The sequence below is a fragment of the Adelges cooleyi genome, unplaced genomic scaffold (genome assembly GCF_023614345.1).
Source record: "Adelges cooleyi isolate 19-005CV unplaced genomic scaffold, UGA_ACOO_1.1 ACOO_flye_CR_arks_rails_tigmint_CR_PRNA_376, whole genome shotgun sequence".
NCBI lineage: Eukaryota > Metazoa > Arthropoda > Insecta > Hemiptera > Adelgidae > Adelges > Adelges cooleyi.
In genome coordinates this window covers 161183-181127 of record NW_026096053.1, presented here as the reverse complement: position 1 = coordinate 181127, position 19945 = coordinate 161183, and the positions used below count along the sequence as shown (strand labels likewise).

The following is a 19945-nucleotide window of genomic DNA, read 5'->3' as shown; positions in this document are numbered from 1 at the left end:
CTCAAAAACTATTAAATAATCATACAAATTAAATTCAGTTATATTTTATGTCTACTTTAACGTTATAATTTAAAGCATAAATATGTGTCTCCAAAAGTTAAAAATATAAAAAGTTCTTTTGTTTTTCACCCTTAGCTATTGATAATACTTTTCATAAACTAGATTATGATCAGAGTAATTACCATATCAAACATTATAGAGTAAATCATTATAAAGTAAATTAATATTGTCTTTTTTTAAACTTAATTTATATTTTAAACATTAAAACATTAAACAAATATGTTTTTTAATATTCCTTATATAGAAACAGACATTTTTTGTGTAAAAATTAAGACATTTTAAACAAATTTGCTATATATGTAATCGCCGTCGGGAGTTCAAGATTTAAAATGTTATGTATTTTATTATTATGTTATAATAAATACTAAACAACTTAAAATTTATTGATATTTTGAAAAATCACGTGTATTTTAATTGATTTGTGGTGAAAATTATTATGGTAAGTTTCCAGTGAATACTAGTCCTCTCAAGTATAAAATCCAAATTGCGCCTTTGAATTTAATTTTACTTTTTGCGTATCTAACCTGTATTTTTTTTTTTTTTACATCTATGACATAGGACATGAATGTAGTATGACGTCAGAAAACGTAAAAGTCATAGCAAGATGTCGGCCAATGAACACAAGAGAGCGAGCTCTCAGTTGCAAGGTGAGACCTGTGAAATGATAATCTTATGTATTATTATTATTAGGATGTTAGAATAATAGTATTGCCCATTGTAAATGCCCACACATTAATGTGGTGTCACGCACAAAAACTGACCTATAAACCTAGTGAGAAAACACACCTATATAGCAATAACGATATAAATATGTCGAACACGCGATACGCACATCTAACACTGGTGTACGCTTGTTTTGCATATGATTTTTCACTGCTTTCTCAATGGTCGAAGCATGTTGCTTTGTATTGTGTCGGTGTTTATAAGTAAAAAAAAAAAAGACACAAGGTCGTCAGACACCGGGTTAATTATAAATAAAATGACCAACGCGGCTTGTAATGATATAGAACTAAAGGATAGGGCTTAAATATTCTATAAGTTTTCAAAAATAAATATGTATTTTTACTCTAAAGAATACCACTTTTACTATAGTAGTTCATGCTTTATTGTAACTACTAGCAAAGTAATCTAATACAATTTTAATGGTGTTTCTAGAACGTAGTATTTATAGACTCCGAGAAATGTTCTTGCTCGATTGTAAATCCAACAGACAGCTCGGCGCCTCCAAAAACGTTTACTTTCGACGGCGTTTACGGCTGCGATTCCAGTACGGAGCAAATATACAACGACATTGCATATCCATTGGTAGAGGTAAAGGCGATTTAAATGGGTTACCTTATTATAATTTTCAAATAAATTGTTTATGTTTTGAACCACACTTGATCTACCTTAAGTCCAAAAACTTCGCCTCAAAAATACCCCATTGGCACTTAAAGTGTTAAAGAAGGAACTTCTTCTTTCCAGGAGAAAGGGTTGATTATAATTTCCTTAGTTTTTCTCTGTGTAACATACCTATACAAACTTGGAACTAATTCGAATATTATTCGAAAAGTTATAGAGATTTAGCTGAAAATATATACATTTTTAAGGGGGGGGGGGGGGGTAAAGTTAATTCGTACAAAAAACGGCAAATTTTTGTGAATTTTTTTGACGACACAGTTAAAATCTATTTATAAAGCTAATGGTAAATTAAAGTATAACATTCGAGGATATTGTGTAATATTTTCATGTAGAAATATTACAAAATACGGCAATGGCAGCAATTATTCGGAAGCGTCTCGGAAAAAAGTAGAATTGCGGTGTCCCTCATAACTCGATGTTGGATCATCCGAAATTAAAAAAATCAAGTTCTTTCGTTAGATAATCCCCCTTAAGGGATTTTTCATTTTTGGCCTTTCTAATAATATCATTTAAAAAAATAATCTAACTTGAACATTTTAAATTCTATGTGCGACATTATTAGCTAAAACAATTTTTGCATAGAAATATTCATTTCTAAAGCCTTTGTATAATAATATGCATTTCATTTAGAGGAAGTTTTGCTGGAGAGGTATTCTATTTTTACAGGGCATTCTTGAAGGTTACAACTGTACGGTGTTCGCTTATGGACAAACAGGATGCGGAAAAAGTTTTTCAATGCAGGGAGTGGACACACCACCAAGTCAACGGGGAATTATTCCGAGAGCTTTCGAACACGTCTTCGAGGCTATATCGGTGACGGACGATGTAAAATTTTTGGTACTTGCTTCTTACATGGAGATATACAATGAAGAAGTCAGAGACCTTTTGAGCGCAGACACCAAAAAGCGTTTGGAGCTAAAAGAAAATTCCGAAAGAGGAGTCTATGTACAAGGTCAGTAAAGTATAATGTAATTGTTATTATTTAACATTACTTTAGCTATTCATACAGTATATTGGGGTATTTTTACAGTACATAATATACGTGTATATTTGTTTAACACAGAACTGTCTCATCACGCTGTGCACAACGTAGTTGAGTGTCAAAAACTGATGGAACAAGGATGGAGGAACCGGGCTACCGGAGCCACCATGATGAATGCTGATTCTTCTAGGAGCCATTCGATTTTTACTTTATCTGTAGAAATGATGTCAATGTCACACGACGCCGAAGAAGTCAAATCGATTAAACGTGGTAAACTGAGTTTAGTCGATCTGGCAGGCAGCGAGCGACAAGCAAAGACCGGTGCTTCGGGCAATCGACTCAAAGAAGCCACCAAAATCAACCTTTCCCTGTCGGCTCTGGGCAACGTTATTTCGGCCCTAGTCGACGGAAAAGCCAAACACATACCCTACAGAGACTCCAAGCTAACCCGGTTACTTCAAGTAAGTCTAGAGATTCTATAATATAAACCGTTGGTAAAATTAAAACTACAGTTTGTATAATTATAATAGGACTCACTTGGCGGCAACACAAAGACCTTGATGATCGCTTGTCTATCACCCGCCGATAACAATTATGACGAAACCCTGTCAACGCTGAGGTACGCTAACCGCGCTAAGAACATTTACAACGAACCACACGTGAACGAAGACCCCAAGGACACGATGTTGCGCCAATACCAGGAGCAGATAAAAAAACTTAAAGAATTGTTGGACGCATCCAACGCTCAATTGCCTAGCAGCAATAACGTAAACGATATTTCGGAAAAAGAAAAATTACGATTGGAGTACCAAAAAGAAATGGTAAAATTAAGAGATAAATACCAAGAAGAATATAACTCTAAATGTCAGATGCAAGCGGATTTAAAAGCGCTGAAAGAAAAATACGATAAAAACTTGGCAAAAATCGATTTCCGGGTATGTAAAAGACAACCGCACTAAGCGGTTTAAATCGTAAGACTAAAATCAAAATTGTATGTCCTAGAGCGATAACAGGACGCCGTCACCGCAGCAAATTGTCGAAAAAGCTCTTAATAACAACAAAGTCGAGTTGAATGCAACGCAGCAGGAAATAATTAAAAGGTTTACATGATTTTTTTTTTTTTAAATTACTCGTACAAGTTTTAATATTGTGTTTTTTTAAGGTTAAAAAAGCTCCAAGAAAGCATGGTCGGAGGAGAAAGAGTAAACGACAAAGAACTCCGAGAACATCGGCTGCGCAAGAAAAAAGCCGCCGAGAGACGGCTGAACGCGTTGGCCAGAGCATTTGCAAATGTCGAGACCGAAGAAGGTCCCAACTTGGTGTTACACGTGTACGACGATATCCAAGAGGAACTAAGGGTCAAAAACGAAGCGCTGAAGAAGTACAAACAGAAAGTATGACGGCAAACCAGTTGACCACCGGACAAAGCTCACGGTTGTGTTTACATTATGTTCTTAGCTAAAAGCGTCCGACCGAGAGATCGCAGACATCCAGAGCGAGTTCGAAAATGAGAGAACGGACTACCTGGAAACTGTTAGAAAACAAGAGCGGCTGATCAAATTGCAAAGTCAAATTCTAGACAAAATTGTGCCAACCCTATCAAAAGAATGTAATTACAGGTACTTTTTGTTATCATCGTAAGCAAAACAAAATATATTTCCTCCTCTTCGAAGATAAACATAATATGAACCATGTAAGTATGTTTTGTGGCACCCACTAATTCGGAATCTTAACTGGACATATTTTCCCACGATTCAAATGTTTCTCCTTGTTGAGGATCAGGTAAACAAATCAATAAACCGAGTGAACTACAAAATTAATCTTCTTCTTTTCCTTCGCCTTCATCCCAACATGATCTCTCACATGGAGTAAACTAGTGAATGAATCGAGTAAACAAATGATGTAAACCAGTCGGCAAAACAAGTGCTTACTCTATTTGTAATAAGTAAATAAATGTAATAAAAAAGTGACCGAAACAAGTAAATAAATCGATAAAAGCATAAAACAAATGTTTTAATTGGACAGATTTTTACATTATTACTGAAGCTGAGCCTAGTCATAAAACATATTCATGTTACAAAAAAAAAAAAATGATAATTACAATCCTATTAATTTTTTTCTAGCAATATAGAAAGGCTGAAAGAAGACGCCGAGTGGGACGAAGACACGCAGAGCTGGTCTCTGCCTGAGCTGACTAGGATAAAACTTCCACCGGCTTCTGGTAAGTATCATACGTCAACGGTACCATTATTTACAATGGATTTTCATAATATGTGAGTAGGTGCGACAGCGGTAAACCGACAATCTGCCAACTCGCTGACAGCTCCGGCTAGATTAGAAAACTCAATTAGTTCGTTGGCCGTGCACACGTTCCTGCCTTTACAGGTTAACTTGGTGGTAACCGTGAGATTTTTCTGGTCGATTAGCTTTGGGGTTTTCTTTTGATTTATTCTTTTTTCGCTGTTGCTTTGGCATCTAATCGTTTATTATTATTATTATTATTATATACCGTGCTCGAAAGATTGTAGATGATTACGCTGTATACAATGATTTTGGAATAAGAACCAAAATGTATAAATTGGTTTAGCCGCTCAAAATTGTTTTAGAATTGTCCAGATATTTCTTAGACCGCCTCCAATGTTGTATAAATAAACATATTTTTAGTATTTTTAGCCAATTCCGTACGCTTGAATCATTTTCTAATATTTATTTAAGGGGATTGCATGTGGTCCGTTTTTAAGGAGTTATGTATAGGCAATATTTAAGGAAAAAAGAGGTTTTAATAAATTTAGACCATGTTAATTAATTTTCCGGTTAATTTGTATAAGCTCAAGGTACAATTTTTAATTTAAATAATTTTTTCTATGAGTAAAAGTCATTTTGGCTAATTTTAGACATTAATTTAGATGGTCCAATTTCAATTCTGTAAAGATATACGAATTCTTTGGCAATTTTACTAGGTATGTAGGAAACAGAGTTTTCTTTTTTTATGTAAACTTAATTAATTTAATTACAAGAAACTGAAATTTTTAAATACAAATCAGCTTTCTACATAACACAGTAAAGTAGCTCCAGAACTAGAATCTCTTTACAGAATTGAAATTGGACTAACTTAAGTCGAAATTTTGTCTGGCTTTTTTATTTAAAACGTCAAAAGAACAGACCACACGCAATCCTCTTAAGATAATTTTTTTTTATTCCGTTACTTTTTTGCTAAATTCGCTGTTTTAGGAATTAGTGTAGAATTAAACAATTTTTTTTATACACAAAAGAAATATATTTTCTCCACTTTACGGAAAAATAATAAATCATGGTTATTTTTTTGGCATTTGGGGTCCACATAACCTTCACGGTTAAACGTTTTAATCATTATTATAATACAATACCTACTATCCATTATATATAATATTATTAAACTGTAAACATTTAGTTACCTACAATAATCGCTAATAAAAAAAAAATTAGTTATAGTTTAACATATTTTATACCCATCGCGTAAAACAAAAATACAATATAACTTTGATTGGATGAAAATAAATAAATAAATCTAATAAACAACTCGAGGAAATAATAATAATTATAACTAGGTAAGGGATACATTTACAGTAACCGTATAAAATGTTTACTTTGGACAGAGAAGAACGTTATCTACGGTGTAGAGTTTTGAGTTTTTTGACAACATAAGCACAATCAAAATTGTTCATTCGTGAAGATTCGTATTTCCCCCCCCCTTTTTTTCATTTGCTTATAAAAAAATATCAAGTATAGATATCTTAAAACTAAAAATGCTACCCTATGGATGAAGTTCTCCTCTATATATTGTGAAAATAGATGCATTTTGGTTTTTTAATTAAAAAAAAAAAAAATGGTAAAATTGTGTTATACAGTGTAACTAGGTTAGGTACTCTCTGTCGCTTGGTTATCTTGGCTTTATGGTGACGCTTTAGTGCACTCTAATACTATATTTTAGGCACGCTGATGCAGCCCGTTAACGGTTCTGCTGCTTTCAATACTTTTGATAACGGTCGGAGAAAAATGTCCCTGGGTGTGTTCAACACATTGGCTGGACTGTCATTTGACAAATCCTCCAGTTCGGACAGCAGTAGACGGTCGTCATCGCCGGACATGCCGTTACTACACGACCAGGTGAAACAAGCGACGCACACATCACTTTTCCATCTTTGTTTTGCTGGGCACTATTCCAAAATAAACGTTTAATGAAAACGCACTGTATTTTAATTATTGTCATTCGAAACACGTGTGGTTTCATGGTTTTCCGGTTTTTTTAGAAATTCCAACGGTCCGCAGAAGACGATTTTGCCGGCAACTATTTCAAACCGAAACGAGCCACCGAACTACTGATACAAGCCCACGAAGAATCCGGAAGGCCGTTTCATAAATGGAAAGGTAATATAGTTTAATTTCAATCGATTGTGTACAACAGTTGAGTTTGCCCTTTTTATTTGTTTAGGACATAATAGGATATCATCAGAGAGTACAGTTAAGAAACCATCAAGATTAGAGTCGTTGCCGATCATCAGTGACCGTAAAACACAACAAAATACTTTAGATCGGATATAAACAGTTTTTAAGTATTTTCTGTAAATTAATAAATTAAGTACAAAAATTAAATGTTGTTATTCTGTTTTATGTGTTTTTTTTCTCTCGTTTTTCAGTTAGAAAACAGTAATCATTTTGAATTTTTATGTTATGGTCTCTAATATAAAATGAAACTTAAAATGAAAATATCAAGGTATGTAAATGTTATGCTTGTTTATAGGATCGAAAAAACTAAAGATCTATACATTCTTTATTATGTACGAATAAAACGAAAACACAATACATTGAAATCTTATAATAATTTTATTTCATCAGTTGTAATGAACTGGGTTTGACGTAGAAGTAGGAAGTAATATGTCTAACACTTGTATCGTTTGCTTACTATCGTTTGGATGGAGAAGTTTTCTCGACGTCCAGAAAATTTAAGTTAATTAAAAAATAATTTTAGTTTTGATGCAGAGCTGAGAAGGCATTAATTTTTTAACTACACGTGTATACACTGTAACTTCTTTTTCCTGGACCAATTTATTCATACACCTCTATAGATCACGAAGATAATCTAATCGGTACTTTGTGTGGTAAAAATTGAACATTTTCACTCCCTCGCCGTTATAATCGAGGAAAACACTTAAAATACATTTTACTAATTGGTCGACTTTTTTAATAAAAACAAAAATCAATAAAATAAAAATAAAATGGTAATGAAAATAAGAGTGTACTTGGCGTGGGTATAGAATGAACATTTATTCATGGTTTAAGTTACCCCGGTGAGCAAAGATTTGAATGGCTGACATCCTAATAATGTCCTTTACTGTGTGAGCTTATAATTTAACTTCCTATTGCTAATATTCCTATTACTTTATTATGTGTATAATGCTTCTGATTTTGGATTTGCTAGTTGCATCTGTTACATTGTTAATGCAACTTGTATAATTTGTGGCGGCTGTATCTACTCTTTGCCCTTTGGGCGCCAATTCATTAATCAATAAATGACCTATATATTATTTTCTACTCGCCCCAGGTATATTTGCTTGTACTACACTGTCCCGTCCTTCAATTGCGCATGGGACATTGGGAATTTCAACGGCCCGTGATGCCTTCGGATAAAAACGATTGGACACGGCCCCGGTACAATGCGGAAGGCCGCAATGTAGCCAGACGGGCGTGAAGAGTGAAAAAGGGAACGTTGGAAAATACAACGTGACGTAACCCGTTGCAGCAGTGCTGTTGCCGTATCTGTTGCGTTCTCTGTCTAAAATAATATCTCATTCCATACTGGTTCGTTGCTATCGTACACAGTCGCGTTTCAACAATTTGTTTTGTTTTTCCATTGCGTTTGAGTGACAATTGCAGAGTTCTATAAGACAATTCTTAATCCTTATACATCATCGTCCAACATGTCCACGGGAGATCTCAACTTGGCGACGGTAAGGACTTACATATTGATACGGATTTTCAAAAACATAAAGTAGACAAGTGTGTCGTGATCCATTCGACGTAAGGCACAGATGCAAATAATACTTCACTCCGCCTTTCTTCCTGTCCTAAATTTTCAACTTTAAAAGCATTCATTCAAAACTGGTTATCGACCGGTCAACATTTTCAGCAATTTATTTTCATTTTAAGAAACTAATTAATTATATATACGTTCTCATTTGACTTGCAAAAGTTGATAGCGCTTTGGATAACACTAAAAAAAAAATGAAAATATTCTTAACTTAGTAAATTTAAAAATATTTAAAAAAATAAATATAAAATGTTTTCAAAAAGAATAACTACACAACTTAATTATTTTCTGAGTAAATAAGTGTCTTTCGTTAAGTGGATCATCCTGTATATTTAATTTACGCCGATAGCCAGATTTCTTGTGATTTTTTTATTTGTATTTAATTAAAACCATCGTTTAATCTGGTACCTAACCAACTCGAAGTTCAATTAGATAATTTCCTCGAGTCATGGTTGGTTGCTCCACACAAGCTTATCATGTTCTTTTCTCTTGTTAGCTCTAATACTTATTGTAAAAAATGATTTACAGATTAATTAGTGTTCTTTTAGAAAGGATCTAAAGGTATCATAAAAGTATCCAGTTTTTTTCAAATCCATTATAATCAATTATCAAATTGTGTATACAATTTTTCAAAACCAAAATGGTATATTTTACTAAATCATAATAAACTTTTACTATTTGGTCAATTTTTAAATGTCTGGTTTTTCATTAATTACGCCTATTATTGTCTTAAAACACATATTTATTTACTCCTTTTGGATAGTGGTTTTTTGTCTTGAAAAGAATAATATAATGGAAACATTATTACGGTCGCATTAACTAACTTAATCAGGATTTGTTAATACGCGTTTTGCGGATTGAAAATCAAACGAAGCAAATACTAATAAATTAAAATGTCGATAGTGTTTAAGAATTGTGTTTAAGTAGTAATAATTGTGATCCAATAAATTAGGATTAGACGAAAGAAGTTAAAATTAAGTGTGAAGTATTTAGTATTATTACAGTCACTGAAGAATCAAACACACATCATTGTAAATCCAATACTTTTTCATTATGTGATATTTAAATATTTCGATTTTTAGTATTTATTAAAATACATATGTATTCGCATTATTCGATTTAACTGCACAACCGTAATTATTATAAACACAATCGTTTTGCTACTAAAGTTTCTACTCTCTGTCCCTTACAGGAAATCACCATAAAATATATATTTAATTGTAAACTTTAAATAGTGAGTATACCTATAGAAACAACGCTATTATTACTAAAAATAAGATAATCTAATAATGCTATGCTCTATGATAATATCTTTTCTATTTATCTATTAACTATAGGGTAGGTAGTTATTATTATATGGTTTTATATGCCAATAAATGCAAAAAAAACCATTGTTATGATGTTTAGTTTCCATGCAACCGAAATTTAAAATGCAAATATACCTATAGCCTAATTCGTTTCCATATATTGAGCAAAGTATACATGTTTGGGATAAGTTATATATGAGGATAGCTTGATGAAGATGTGGTGAGTAGAATAGTGGGCTTGGATTAGCTGAAATTAGGCAGCAGTAGTGTTCAGTGACCACAAGGTGGCCAGGCATAAGAATCATGTGTAGTTGATAAGCTTTTGTTTTGATGATGTGATTTTATTTTATTTCTTTATGTAGTATGTCTGTAGATTAGAAATCGTAGCTGAATGGTACTTTATTAGGCGAAAAATGAATAAAAATTACCGCTCTCCTTTTAGATTTTATGGAATAATAAAATATTCTTTAGATTGAGTGTTATTATACGTTGACAAACTATGCATGTATCAAAACCCCCTTTCCCCAAAATGGGTTCGAACTTTTTCTTTATTATTCTCATTTACTGGCTTTTATTTTTAATAATAATAATTTATTACACTTATTTTTATCAGACCAAGCCGTTGGACGTCAATCGATATGCGACCAAAAAGACAATAGCTCAGGGAATGTTGGACATTGCATTATTGACCGCCAACGCTAATCAATTGAAATATATACTGCAAGTTGGAGAAAAACACGAATTTTACAAACCGCTTCTGGTCTTAATCGCGACTTCCATACTGTTGCAAGTGAGTGAAAATAAATGAAATACAAGATTAGTTCTGATATGACATATATACATATTTTTTTTTTTACATATGTGCAAAGGTTTTCATGGGAGTAATATTTTTGTCGTTAAACTTAATGCGAGACTGCCGGTTTCATTTGATCGAATACAAGACATCGTCGATTTTCATTAACCAAGTGCCGGTCGTTTGTACCTTTATGGTGTTCGTCATAAACATTGTCATAGGAGCTTTCGATTCAGGATTAGCTAGCATAACCCCACCGGGCACGTTTAACGCTCCGGCTATTCCACTGGGTTCAAAATAATAATCTGTTTGTTATTTATACGGATCATGAAATTAAAAATACAATATGTTACCTATTTTTTTTTAATTAATAGCACCTAAAATTATATTGTTTATATCTTGTGATGATTTATGGGCCAAGTGGGAAAATAAATATGTAAGAGCTAAACGCTATTATACTAAGTTGATATTATTAATAGGTATAATAGTCTTGATACTATATTAAAATATTACTCTGAAACAACAGGATGATAGGTACCTACCACCGGCAGCCGGTTCATGATTTTGACGGATTTGAAGTTAAAATTATTTGTTTCAAAAGTGTGAATGACTTTGTTGAAAATTAATTCTTTGATTAATTTGGATTTTGCAAACCCAATGAAATAAAAGTATTACTTTTACGCTATTGTAGTATGTACAAAGCGTTGGTTATAGTGGATAGTTAAAAAGATTCAATGCGGTCGGGTTTTAAGGAGTTTTATATAGGCAATATACCTACAAGAAAAAGTTTTTAAATTTCAAAACTTTCGCTGATCGAATTTTAGTTGAGTAAAAATAAAAGCATTTGTTGGCCTCTTCACTGGGGTTATGTTAGAAACCATTTTTTATTTTAAAAAAATAATAAAAATTTGACAATTTGTTTAAATCGAATAATCAGTTTCCAACATAACTTAGTAAAGTAGCCAAGAACCTCGTATACCAGATGTCTTAACAGAATTGAAATCAAACCGCACCGATTAAGTAGTCGAAATTTCGTCAGCCTTTTTGGTTTAAAGCGTCAAAAAAAAAAATAAGCAATTTTCAATTCTCTTAAGAGCTAAATTACATTTAATATTGTTTTACAGTTTTTCAGGAGTTAATTTTGGACCTTTTAAGCGTATTTTAAATTGCTTATATTTCAACTACCACTTTTATTCGCCTTAACATGTTTCATTCGAATTAATTAGTCGGTTAAACAATTCTGTTCTATATTTTATTGTATTTATATAGGTGCTTGTCGGTGGGATATTCTTAATTGTCGGAGGGCTGGACATTAAAAAAACGAAGGATCAATGGAAATGTCTGATCTTAAACGACGTTTCTGTCATTATGGTTTTCCTGATTACCGTTATAAACATAACCATATCAGGATTTGGGTTCGACGTTAGTTCATCACCGGATACAAATTTGAAAAAACAATGAACAGCAAATATTAACGTTCGGTCGGCGGTTGGTACCTAACTTCCTATTTGTCTTATTAAAATTAAATATTTAATATTACATAATTGTGTTTACGATGAAAGATAAGATTTATTTTATTAATTAATGTACAACTGATAACAAATAAAGAATACATATATATTTTATTTATGAACAATTTGTTTTGTATTCATTGTAGCTTCATTACGGAGTTGAAAAGATATAGTTTTTTATTGGTCTAGAGTCTAGACCCTCAAGGCACGATATCTCCTAAACAGCTGAATCGATTTATTCATGTAGTTAGTCTATAAATCAGAAATCGTACTTGATAGGTATTATTTTCAGCCAAACATTTTACATCAATATATTATCTTACCTTAAGGAGTTTTTTTTTTAAATAGTTATAATTTAAAATTCATAACTAAGCCAAATTTAAACTTATCTTTATTTATTTTAAATTACCTTTGATTTTGGTTTACATACATTATAGAAGTACTTATTAACTGGGATCACCCCTAACTCCAAATCTCAAATTTACCATTGAATATTTTCTTACTGTGCTTGCTTTGAACTGTGTTGGGATTTTATCATTAACAGATTCACACGAAGCTTTTATTTTAAAGTGATTTTTTCACATTCAGTTATAACAATTCCTGTAGACCTTTGACCTCATCCGTTTCAATATGCTCCGTCCCCACTATATCCCGAACTTTCTGTATTGTTTTATTTTTTATTTTTATTATTATTAATATTATTTCGGATCATTTGGGAAAATGCAATACACCCCACTGTGGGCCCTAACCACGACACTGCATACAATTTGCGTTTGTTCCATTTATTGTCACTAAACAGATAACCGACCGACCTCGTGCCATTTTCCTAAGATAGGTTTCAACCGCATCGATTTTCACATATCTTTTGCGGTGTCCCACGTCCTGTTATGATTTGTAAAAGACGTAAAACACTAAATAAATGCTTTATAAACAGCAACGCCAACACACTGTACACACTATTTATCGAATCGGCAATTTATTTATATTCTTGAACAAGTTAATTCAAGGTATTCTTTTTTGTATAATACATTTAAAAAATGTCGGAAAACAACGACATTACCGTCGATGGGACTTTGCACGTGGAGAGTACGGAGGAGAAGAAGCAAACGTCTTTGCTGTCGAGATCCATAAGTAAAATGAGCAATGCAAACTACGATACGAAAAAAACAATGGCACAAGGTATGATGGATATTGCACTCCTAACGGCCAACGCCAATCAACTACGATACGTTTTGGAGCTTCGCAAAGACAAATCTACCAATATTGTGATTTTACTGACGTTAATAGCTTGCAGTCTCGTATTACAAGTAAATATGAATAATACAAAAAATGTTTTTAAACATAAATAAAAGGGTCATTGCATGCGTGAAATCATCATAATCGTTTTAACTCGAATTTGCAATTTTCGATATTTTCAATAGGCATACCTAATACACAGGACTGGAAGTGCTTAAAGGTCTTAGGTGACCAATTACCAAATGTCATTATAATAAGTGACTTTTTACAATTTTTTCAAACATATAAAATATTTCTTTTTATAACACCTGTAATATGAGTTATGGACTTTTTTATTTCTTAAAATATTGATTATTTGCCAAACTTATAACAATATGGATGGCACACTAGGTACAAAATTATAAACCACTTCTCTCAAAGTGAGGCTTTGCTTAGTATATGTCGTCGGTTTAGAATCAGAGTAGGTACGAGTACTTGCCATCTCAAACAGCGCTCGATTATTTTTGCGAATAGAATTAAGTGTTAAAGCTCTAGGCGGTCGTCTTATATTTTGTGAATACAGAAAATGAATTAATTTTTGTTAAATTTAAAAATTGTTTATTTGGTTAATTTATTCCTCTGATCCTAAACTGACAATATTATAATACCAATAACATAACCTGTGTGCCACACCTATATACTACACTATAAGATGTCTCCAATAAGTACAGTACCTACCTACATTAACAATATAAAGACTCTTAGTTTATTTTACCTCAAAGAGATGATAAGGGATACACTTTGTTTAATAAACAAAGAAAGGTTAACACAAAGGTACACACAAAAAATAATATAATTAACACTAAATCAACTTTTAGCTAGGGTTGCCAACCGTCCTACATTGGCCAGGACAGTCTTACATTTGTATGATTTGTCCTACGTCCAACAACGTTTTAATTTTTTTGTAGGACTATCCTACATTTCAATAAATGTACCCAATAATATAGTTTAGTCTATGAAAAATTACAAAACATTTTTTATATTTCATTATTATTATAAATTATTTTTAATTGTATCTATGATTTAGGTTAATCACGTCTTGTATTATGTATACAAAGGTCATTGACAATTCAAAAATATTTTATCATCTATGCTTGTATATACCACGGTCTTAGACATAACTCTTGAGTCTTGGACCAAGACTCAAGTATATTATTTTTTATTTTGTTTGTTCTCATTAGTTGCAGTATGCATTTCATAATTAATATTGTTTTTTGTTATGATAATTTATATTAATAAATTTCATTTTCTTATCAACAAAAAATAAGTATTTACTATTTGGGTGAGGCCCTCATTTGGCAGGGGACCATGGGGCCCCGCTGCCGGCTTGGATATGAAAAATATTGTCCTACATTACACAATTTGAAAGTTGGCAACCCTACTTTTAGCGCAAGGCTTAGCCAAAGAGAGTGCGACTCGACATAGCAAATTGGGCGACTTTAAATAATAAGAATAATTGTAATTTTCGATGACTAACAATTTTTAGTTCTGATATAGTTATACCGTTTGCCATTTGGCCTACATTTATTGCTTTATTTACATACATTGCAAAGACTTAGGCCCTCCCTTATATAATATGTAACAACAAACATAAGATTTTGAATCTAATATTTTCTATTTTAACTGATAGGTTCAATAAAACCACCTACTTAACCTGCTTCAACGTAACCTAACAAAAGGGTGAAAAGTTATTAAATTAGTTAATACAACTTTTTTTAAATAAGTGAATGAAACTTATAAATAAAAATGTCTAGTTTTTAACTCTGTAACCATCATAAAGAATAACAAAACAGCACAATTTCAGCATTTTAAATCTCAATTTTCTATATATTACACCTAATTTAATAGGTGTTTTTCATAATCGATGAATGTTACAGTAAAATTACTATTCATGTTTTCTCAGTTATTACTCTGGAACGGTTTGAGATGAATTTTTTTTACCAAAATATAAACACATGGAAACATTGCTTTAATTTGGAATGGAAATTATGTTAATCCATAATTATAAAAGTATAAGTGTTAGTAGTTTATATTCAAAATTTTAGGAGGTAGTGATAATTTATGTGTAGATTTCGCATAAAATGACCCTATGGTTATTAAAATTATTTTATTACAACTAAATATAAAACCGACATTCGTCTAAAACAGGTAATAGTCGGCGTGATGCTTATATTCAAAGGCCGGTTACATTGCAGTGGTGTGGAAAACACTAAAATGACTAGAGATCAGCTTAACAACCACGTGGTCCTCGGAGTGTTTCTCATAACAGTCATAAATATATTTATTTCTGCGTTTACAACATCGTAATACGGTGTGATTTTTACTTAAATGTCTCTACAGAATTTCTACATAATATAATAAACGAAATCAAAATATGTAACCTAGTCTAGTATATAGTTTGATCTACACAGTCTATCCGATTATCGATATACAGTCCGAAAAAAAAAAAATCAAAAACTCCTTCTTCCAAAAAAATCTGTAGTAAAATATTTTATTATTAAGGAAAACCCAAAAAATGTGGAAAATTATACTTTGACCGTAGTCAATTTCCAGAATGCTATGTGAGAGTAAATCAACAGTCAACAGGAATCTGAAAATATGACCATTATGTTGTTATTAGTTATTAGAATAAACAGATAACAACGACAACAAATTATTATAGACAGACAATCAACATATTCGGTAACATTTGGACCAGGTACGTATTTAGGTACGTACACAAATATTTTAAATTTGTAAATTTTCATTCAATTTACCTAATAAAAATTACATTATACATTTAAAATTTGACTAAATATAAATACTTGTACCCCTTTAGATAATTTATCATCATCTTTCTGGATAGTCTACGATCTTCGAGTACATTTTCAACTTAACGGACGGTGTGTGGCGCAAACAAGCTAAAACGAATACAAAACATGAGTTTGGATACACACAATTTTTAATTTTAACAATATTATACCTGTAATCCAGACAACAGCAACAGTCATTGTTTAAAATTAAGATGTAAAGACTATATAATTCAGATTTAGAGAATTTATTAATCTATTATAAATTGTTAACAGTTCTAAAAAAAAAAATTGTTTTAAAAAAATAGAAATTTACAAATTAGCATTATAACGAATACAACAATTTTTATTGACTATTGTGTATTAATAAAAAAAAAAGGTGGAGACTTTCTAGAATGCAATTCAACAATATAATGACTAATTTGTATATAATAAAACATTTTAAAAATTAATTTAACCACGGAGTTAGTAAACAAATTTAGGATTTAAAAAAAAATCTTTATAAAAAGTTTTGTAAGAAAAATTAAAATTTTGCATTAATATTTAGTAAAATAATATTGATAAAAATGTACTTAATCTTATTCACGTAAATCTTGTTAACTAATCATGCCATTCTTTTGAGCAAATTTTCTAATTCTTTATGTTCGATATTATACAAGAATCTCTCTGATTAACTGAGGTAGGAGGTATTGTCATATCCCTGTGTTCTTTATTTGAGTTATATAATTCAGGAAGACTTCCACTAGAATTAATAGTGTTCGCATGAGGCATGTTACCACTGAATATTGGTTTAATCTTGTTAGAAATAGTGTTAGTGTGTGTAATAACAGCCGTTCTTCCAGTTTCATCGTTGATACTAAAAGTGGAACCTGAATAATTGTCATTAACAGAAGAATTGCAATTTTGCGACTTATTGTCGTTACACATTGAATGTTCAGAAATAGTATTAGACTTGTAGTGAGAAAAACTAGATGTATTAAACAATAATAGCATTTCATTCTCTTCTTCGGGCACTAGGTTTGGTCGTTGAAAACATATTTCAAAAGGATCTAAATTACACTGATTTACATCCATAAGATCTTTCGACTCAGCCGAATTACTTTGATTTTGATCTAATTGTTGATTTGACTGATCCATGACATCTTCAGTTGTAGCATTAGAATTATTTCTTGTATTATTCTCTGGCCAATCAAAATTACCAAACTCCTCTTGTAAATAATATTTTTTTCTTTCAACAGGATCGACCACATTATCATTAAGTTTGGCACAAATGTTTTGCTCATTTAAATTTTTAGAAATTGAGCTTTTTTCTTTAGTATCTGTTAAGTTGCTAGCATTTATTGATGGTAACATTTCGTTTGTATCCGAATACGTAGACATTTTTACTTCAGTGTCTGTACTGTCGTCTATGGTTTTAACTCTTTTAGCATTGATATCATCAGTTATAATTTCTTGGGTATTGGTATTATAAAAGGCGTTCAACATGTCTGCCATTTCGGGGTCAGAAGCATTGTTAGAAACAGAATGAGCTTTTATATTATCAGTTTCGTTATTTAACACCTCACCTATGTCATTAATGCTGTCGACAGGCGCTTGTTCTATCGACGTATTGTTTTCTTTTTGTGTTGATCCTTCGCCTGTAGTAAGATTTTTTGTCCGATTGCTATCCGAAACATTGACCCCGGTATTCATCAACATGCGTTTCACAAATTGGTCAATAATCAATTGATAATGTTCGCATTTTAACCGTAAACGGTTTCGTCTTTCAAATACATCTTTTCTAATGAACTCAATTAATTTCGCTGGACCACCTTGTATACCAACCTAAAACGATAGATTGTAATTAATATATTATTTTTCTACATTGCCCATAACATATACATTGTTCCTTGTTAAATTAAAAAAACGAGGAAACCTATGTTATAATTTAAGTGCTAAATATTGACTTAACTTTAAAATTACCACTTACCTCCATTAAACTCCTTTCGACTGGATTTAAAAGACTAGATTTTGAGTCAGTATGCTGAGCATCAAAATGCTTTTTCAGTGTTTTTGCTAATTTTTTAATGTAATCAATACTGATGTCCGCCATAACATATAAACTTTCTTCAGACGTTAAATCAAATCCTGCATGAGCAGTAAACACTGCCGCTCGTTTGACCAGTATTTTATTCCAATCATCTCTATCAATTTGATATTTTAAATGCGATTCACCTTCATAAAAGTCAATTCGTTCTTTTGTTGTAAATTTTTTCGGTTCTTGTTCCATTTCGGGAATTGGAGGTAATTGCATGCATTCATCTAATACGCTTAAGTCGTCGGGAGTATACGCAATCCGTTGAACCAACAGATCCATTTTTTTGAAATGTTGATTAAGTTGAATATTATATTTTATGTCTGGATCAACAATATCGGGCTCTTCTTCTATTATCTCTACATCATCGTTACATGATAACAGTTGTGTGTTAAAATCAATTTGCGACTTGTTGTAGTCTTCTATGCTCACGTCTTCCTCGATTTGTAATGTTGATTTTTCTTCAAAATTATATTCTTGAACACATTCACTAGATTCTATCTGGTCGTCTTCTGGTTTATTATGAAATTCGATGGGTAAATCTGTTTCCATTGGTTCATCAAACATTTCCAAATTGTTATCGACATTTAAATGGTCGTGCTGTTTCTCTTTAATTTCCCTATCAGTAAAAATATTAATGCCGTCTTCTGGAGATTTATCGTAGTGGCTAGTTTCAAATTTTGGACTCAAAGTATCTATTATTTCTCGGGTAGGCTGGTGTTCTAAATTTTGTTCAACAACATTAAACGTTTTGGATTCCACAGCTGAAGTAATTACATTTTCTTTTTCCATGTTTACCTTGAGTTTGCTAACAGCATCAAACGCCGTATCCAAAAAAAAAAACTTATCAGTTTCTTGTTCAGAGTCAGTTTGTTGTTGATCATCGCTATCGCTTTCCCAATCATAAAATTTCAATTCATTAGGATTCGTATCAGAACTGGAATCAGATTCGGCATTACAATTTTCTACTTCTCTGCTATTCTTTAATTGCTGATCAGCTGTAATATTATCACACTGGGGATTGTTATGTATTACACTATTGTTTGTGGTTTCTAAATTTGTTCCAGAATTGTAAAACTTATTGATTTTGGAAAAAGCGCTACAATTTTTTTTGTATTTTGTCCGATCTTTAAGATGAACTATTGAAGTATTTTTTTCAAACACTTCGTGTACATTTTGGTAGTCGATATTGTCATCAAAACGTTCTATATTATCTTCAACTTCCCACGGTTCGTCTTCTATGTTGCATAATTGTAGAGTTGTACTGTGCAAACTTTTAGCTTTACCTAATAAAACAGTGTTTTGATATTCAACCATAGATGCTTTCACTTCATTACCTATTGTCTCATTCAAAAAATGCGTTTCATTTATGCCCAAAGAAGATCTTTTTTCACACGAATTATCTTCTTCCCTGGAAAAAATATTGAAGGAACATTCACAAGCATAACTTTAAAAAACTGATTGATTAGTAAATTAATTTTGAAATACTTACATTTTATCATTAGATATTGTATTCTTCGTTATCCGAAATACATATTTTGAAATTATACTTGAAAGAGCAAATAGGTAATATTCGTAAATAATATAGGACCTCTATTTATTAAAACACTTAATAGAACATTAATTAAATTTAATCTTCAATGGAGGTAGACATTTTTTTATCATAGCCCTAAAAATGTTGTCTGT

General features: G+C 31.7%; 4 protein-coding genes across 8 annotated transcripts; 3 read left to right on the top strand and 1 right to left on the bottom strand.

The window, feature by feature from the left end:
* The first annotated feature begins 626 nt into the window (after window positions 1–626).
* LOC126840656 (osmotic avoidance abnormal protein 3) lies at window positions 627–7024 on the top strand. Its single transcript, XM_050576538.1, has 12 exons — window positions 627–707; window positions 1216–1371; window positions 2128–2413; window positions 2525–2904; window positions 2974–3378; window positions 3446–3543; window positions 3606–3837; window positions 3902–4062; window positions 4567–4664; window positions 4725–4828; window positions 6733–6850; window positions 6915–7024. Exons 1-12 carry the CDS (start codon window positions 633–635, stop codon window positions 7022–7024), a joined length of 2223 nt encoding a protein of 740 aa, XP_050432495.1. The 5' UTR covers window positions 627–632.
* A 1173-nt stretch (window positions 7025–8197) lies between these two features.
* On the top strand, window positions 8198–12210 carry LOC126840572 (ninjurin-2-like). 2 transcript variants are annotated; one of them, XM_050576420.1, is made up of 3 exons: window positions 8198–8430; window positions 10431–10607; window positions 10687–11991. In XM_050576420.1, the coding sequence occupies exons 1-3, from the start codon at window positions 8401–8403 to the stop codon at window positions 10909–10911; spliced, it is 432 nt and encodes a 143-aa protein (XP_050432377.1). In that variant the 5' UTR covers window positions 8198–8400; the 3' UTR covers window positions 10912–11991. The 2 variants fall into 2 exon arrangements, with proteins under 2 accessions (XP_050432377.1, XP_050432378.1); XM_050576421.1 differs by having other exon boundaries at window positions 8202–8430; window positions 11880–12210.
* Window positions 12211–13065: 855 nt separating this feature from the next.
* LOC126840921 (ninjurin-B-like) lies at window positions 13066–16453 on the top strand. Of its 3 annotated transcripts, none has more exons than XR_007686112.1 (3): window positions 13066–13428; window positions 15545–16094; window positions 16215–16453. XR_007686112.1 is itself a non-coding variant. In XM_050576937.1 (2 exons), the coding sequence occupies exons 1-2, from the start codon at window positions 13159–13161 to the stop codon at window positions 15701–15703; spliced, it is 429 nt and encodes a 142-aa protein (XP_050432894.1). In that variant the 5' UTR covers window positions 13066–13158; the 3' UTR covers window positions 15704–16453. The 3 variants fall into 3 exon arrangements, 1 of the variants encoding a protein (XP_050432894.1); XR_007686111.1 differs by having other exon boundaries at window positions 15545–16106; XM_050576937.1 differs by having other exon boundaries at window positions 15545–16453.
* On the bottom strand, window positions 15475–19899 carry LOC126840920 (uncharacterized). Of its 2 annotated transcripts, XM_050576936.1 has the most exons (5): window positions 19752–19899; window positions 18155–19670; window positions 16359–18009; window positions 16207–16296; window positions 15475–15986 (listed from the first exon to the last, which is right to left on the bottom strand). In XM_050576936.1, coding segments are annotated over exons 1-3 (2712 nt in total). In that variant the 5' UTR covers window positions 19754–19899; the 3' UTR covers window positions 15475–15986; window positions 16207–16296; window positions 16359–16815. The 2 variants fall into 2 exon arrangements, with proteins under 2 accessions (XP_050432893.1, XP_050432891.1); XM_050576934.1 differs by lacking the exon at window positions 15475–15986 and having other exon boundaries at window positions 16085–16296.
* Window positions 19900–19945: the final 46 nt, after the last annotated feature.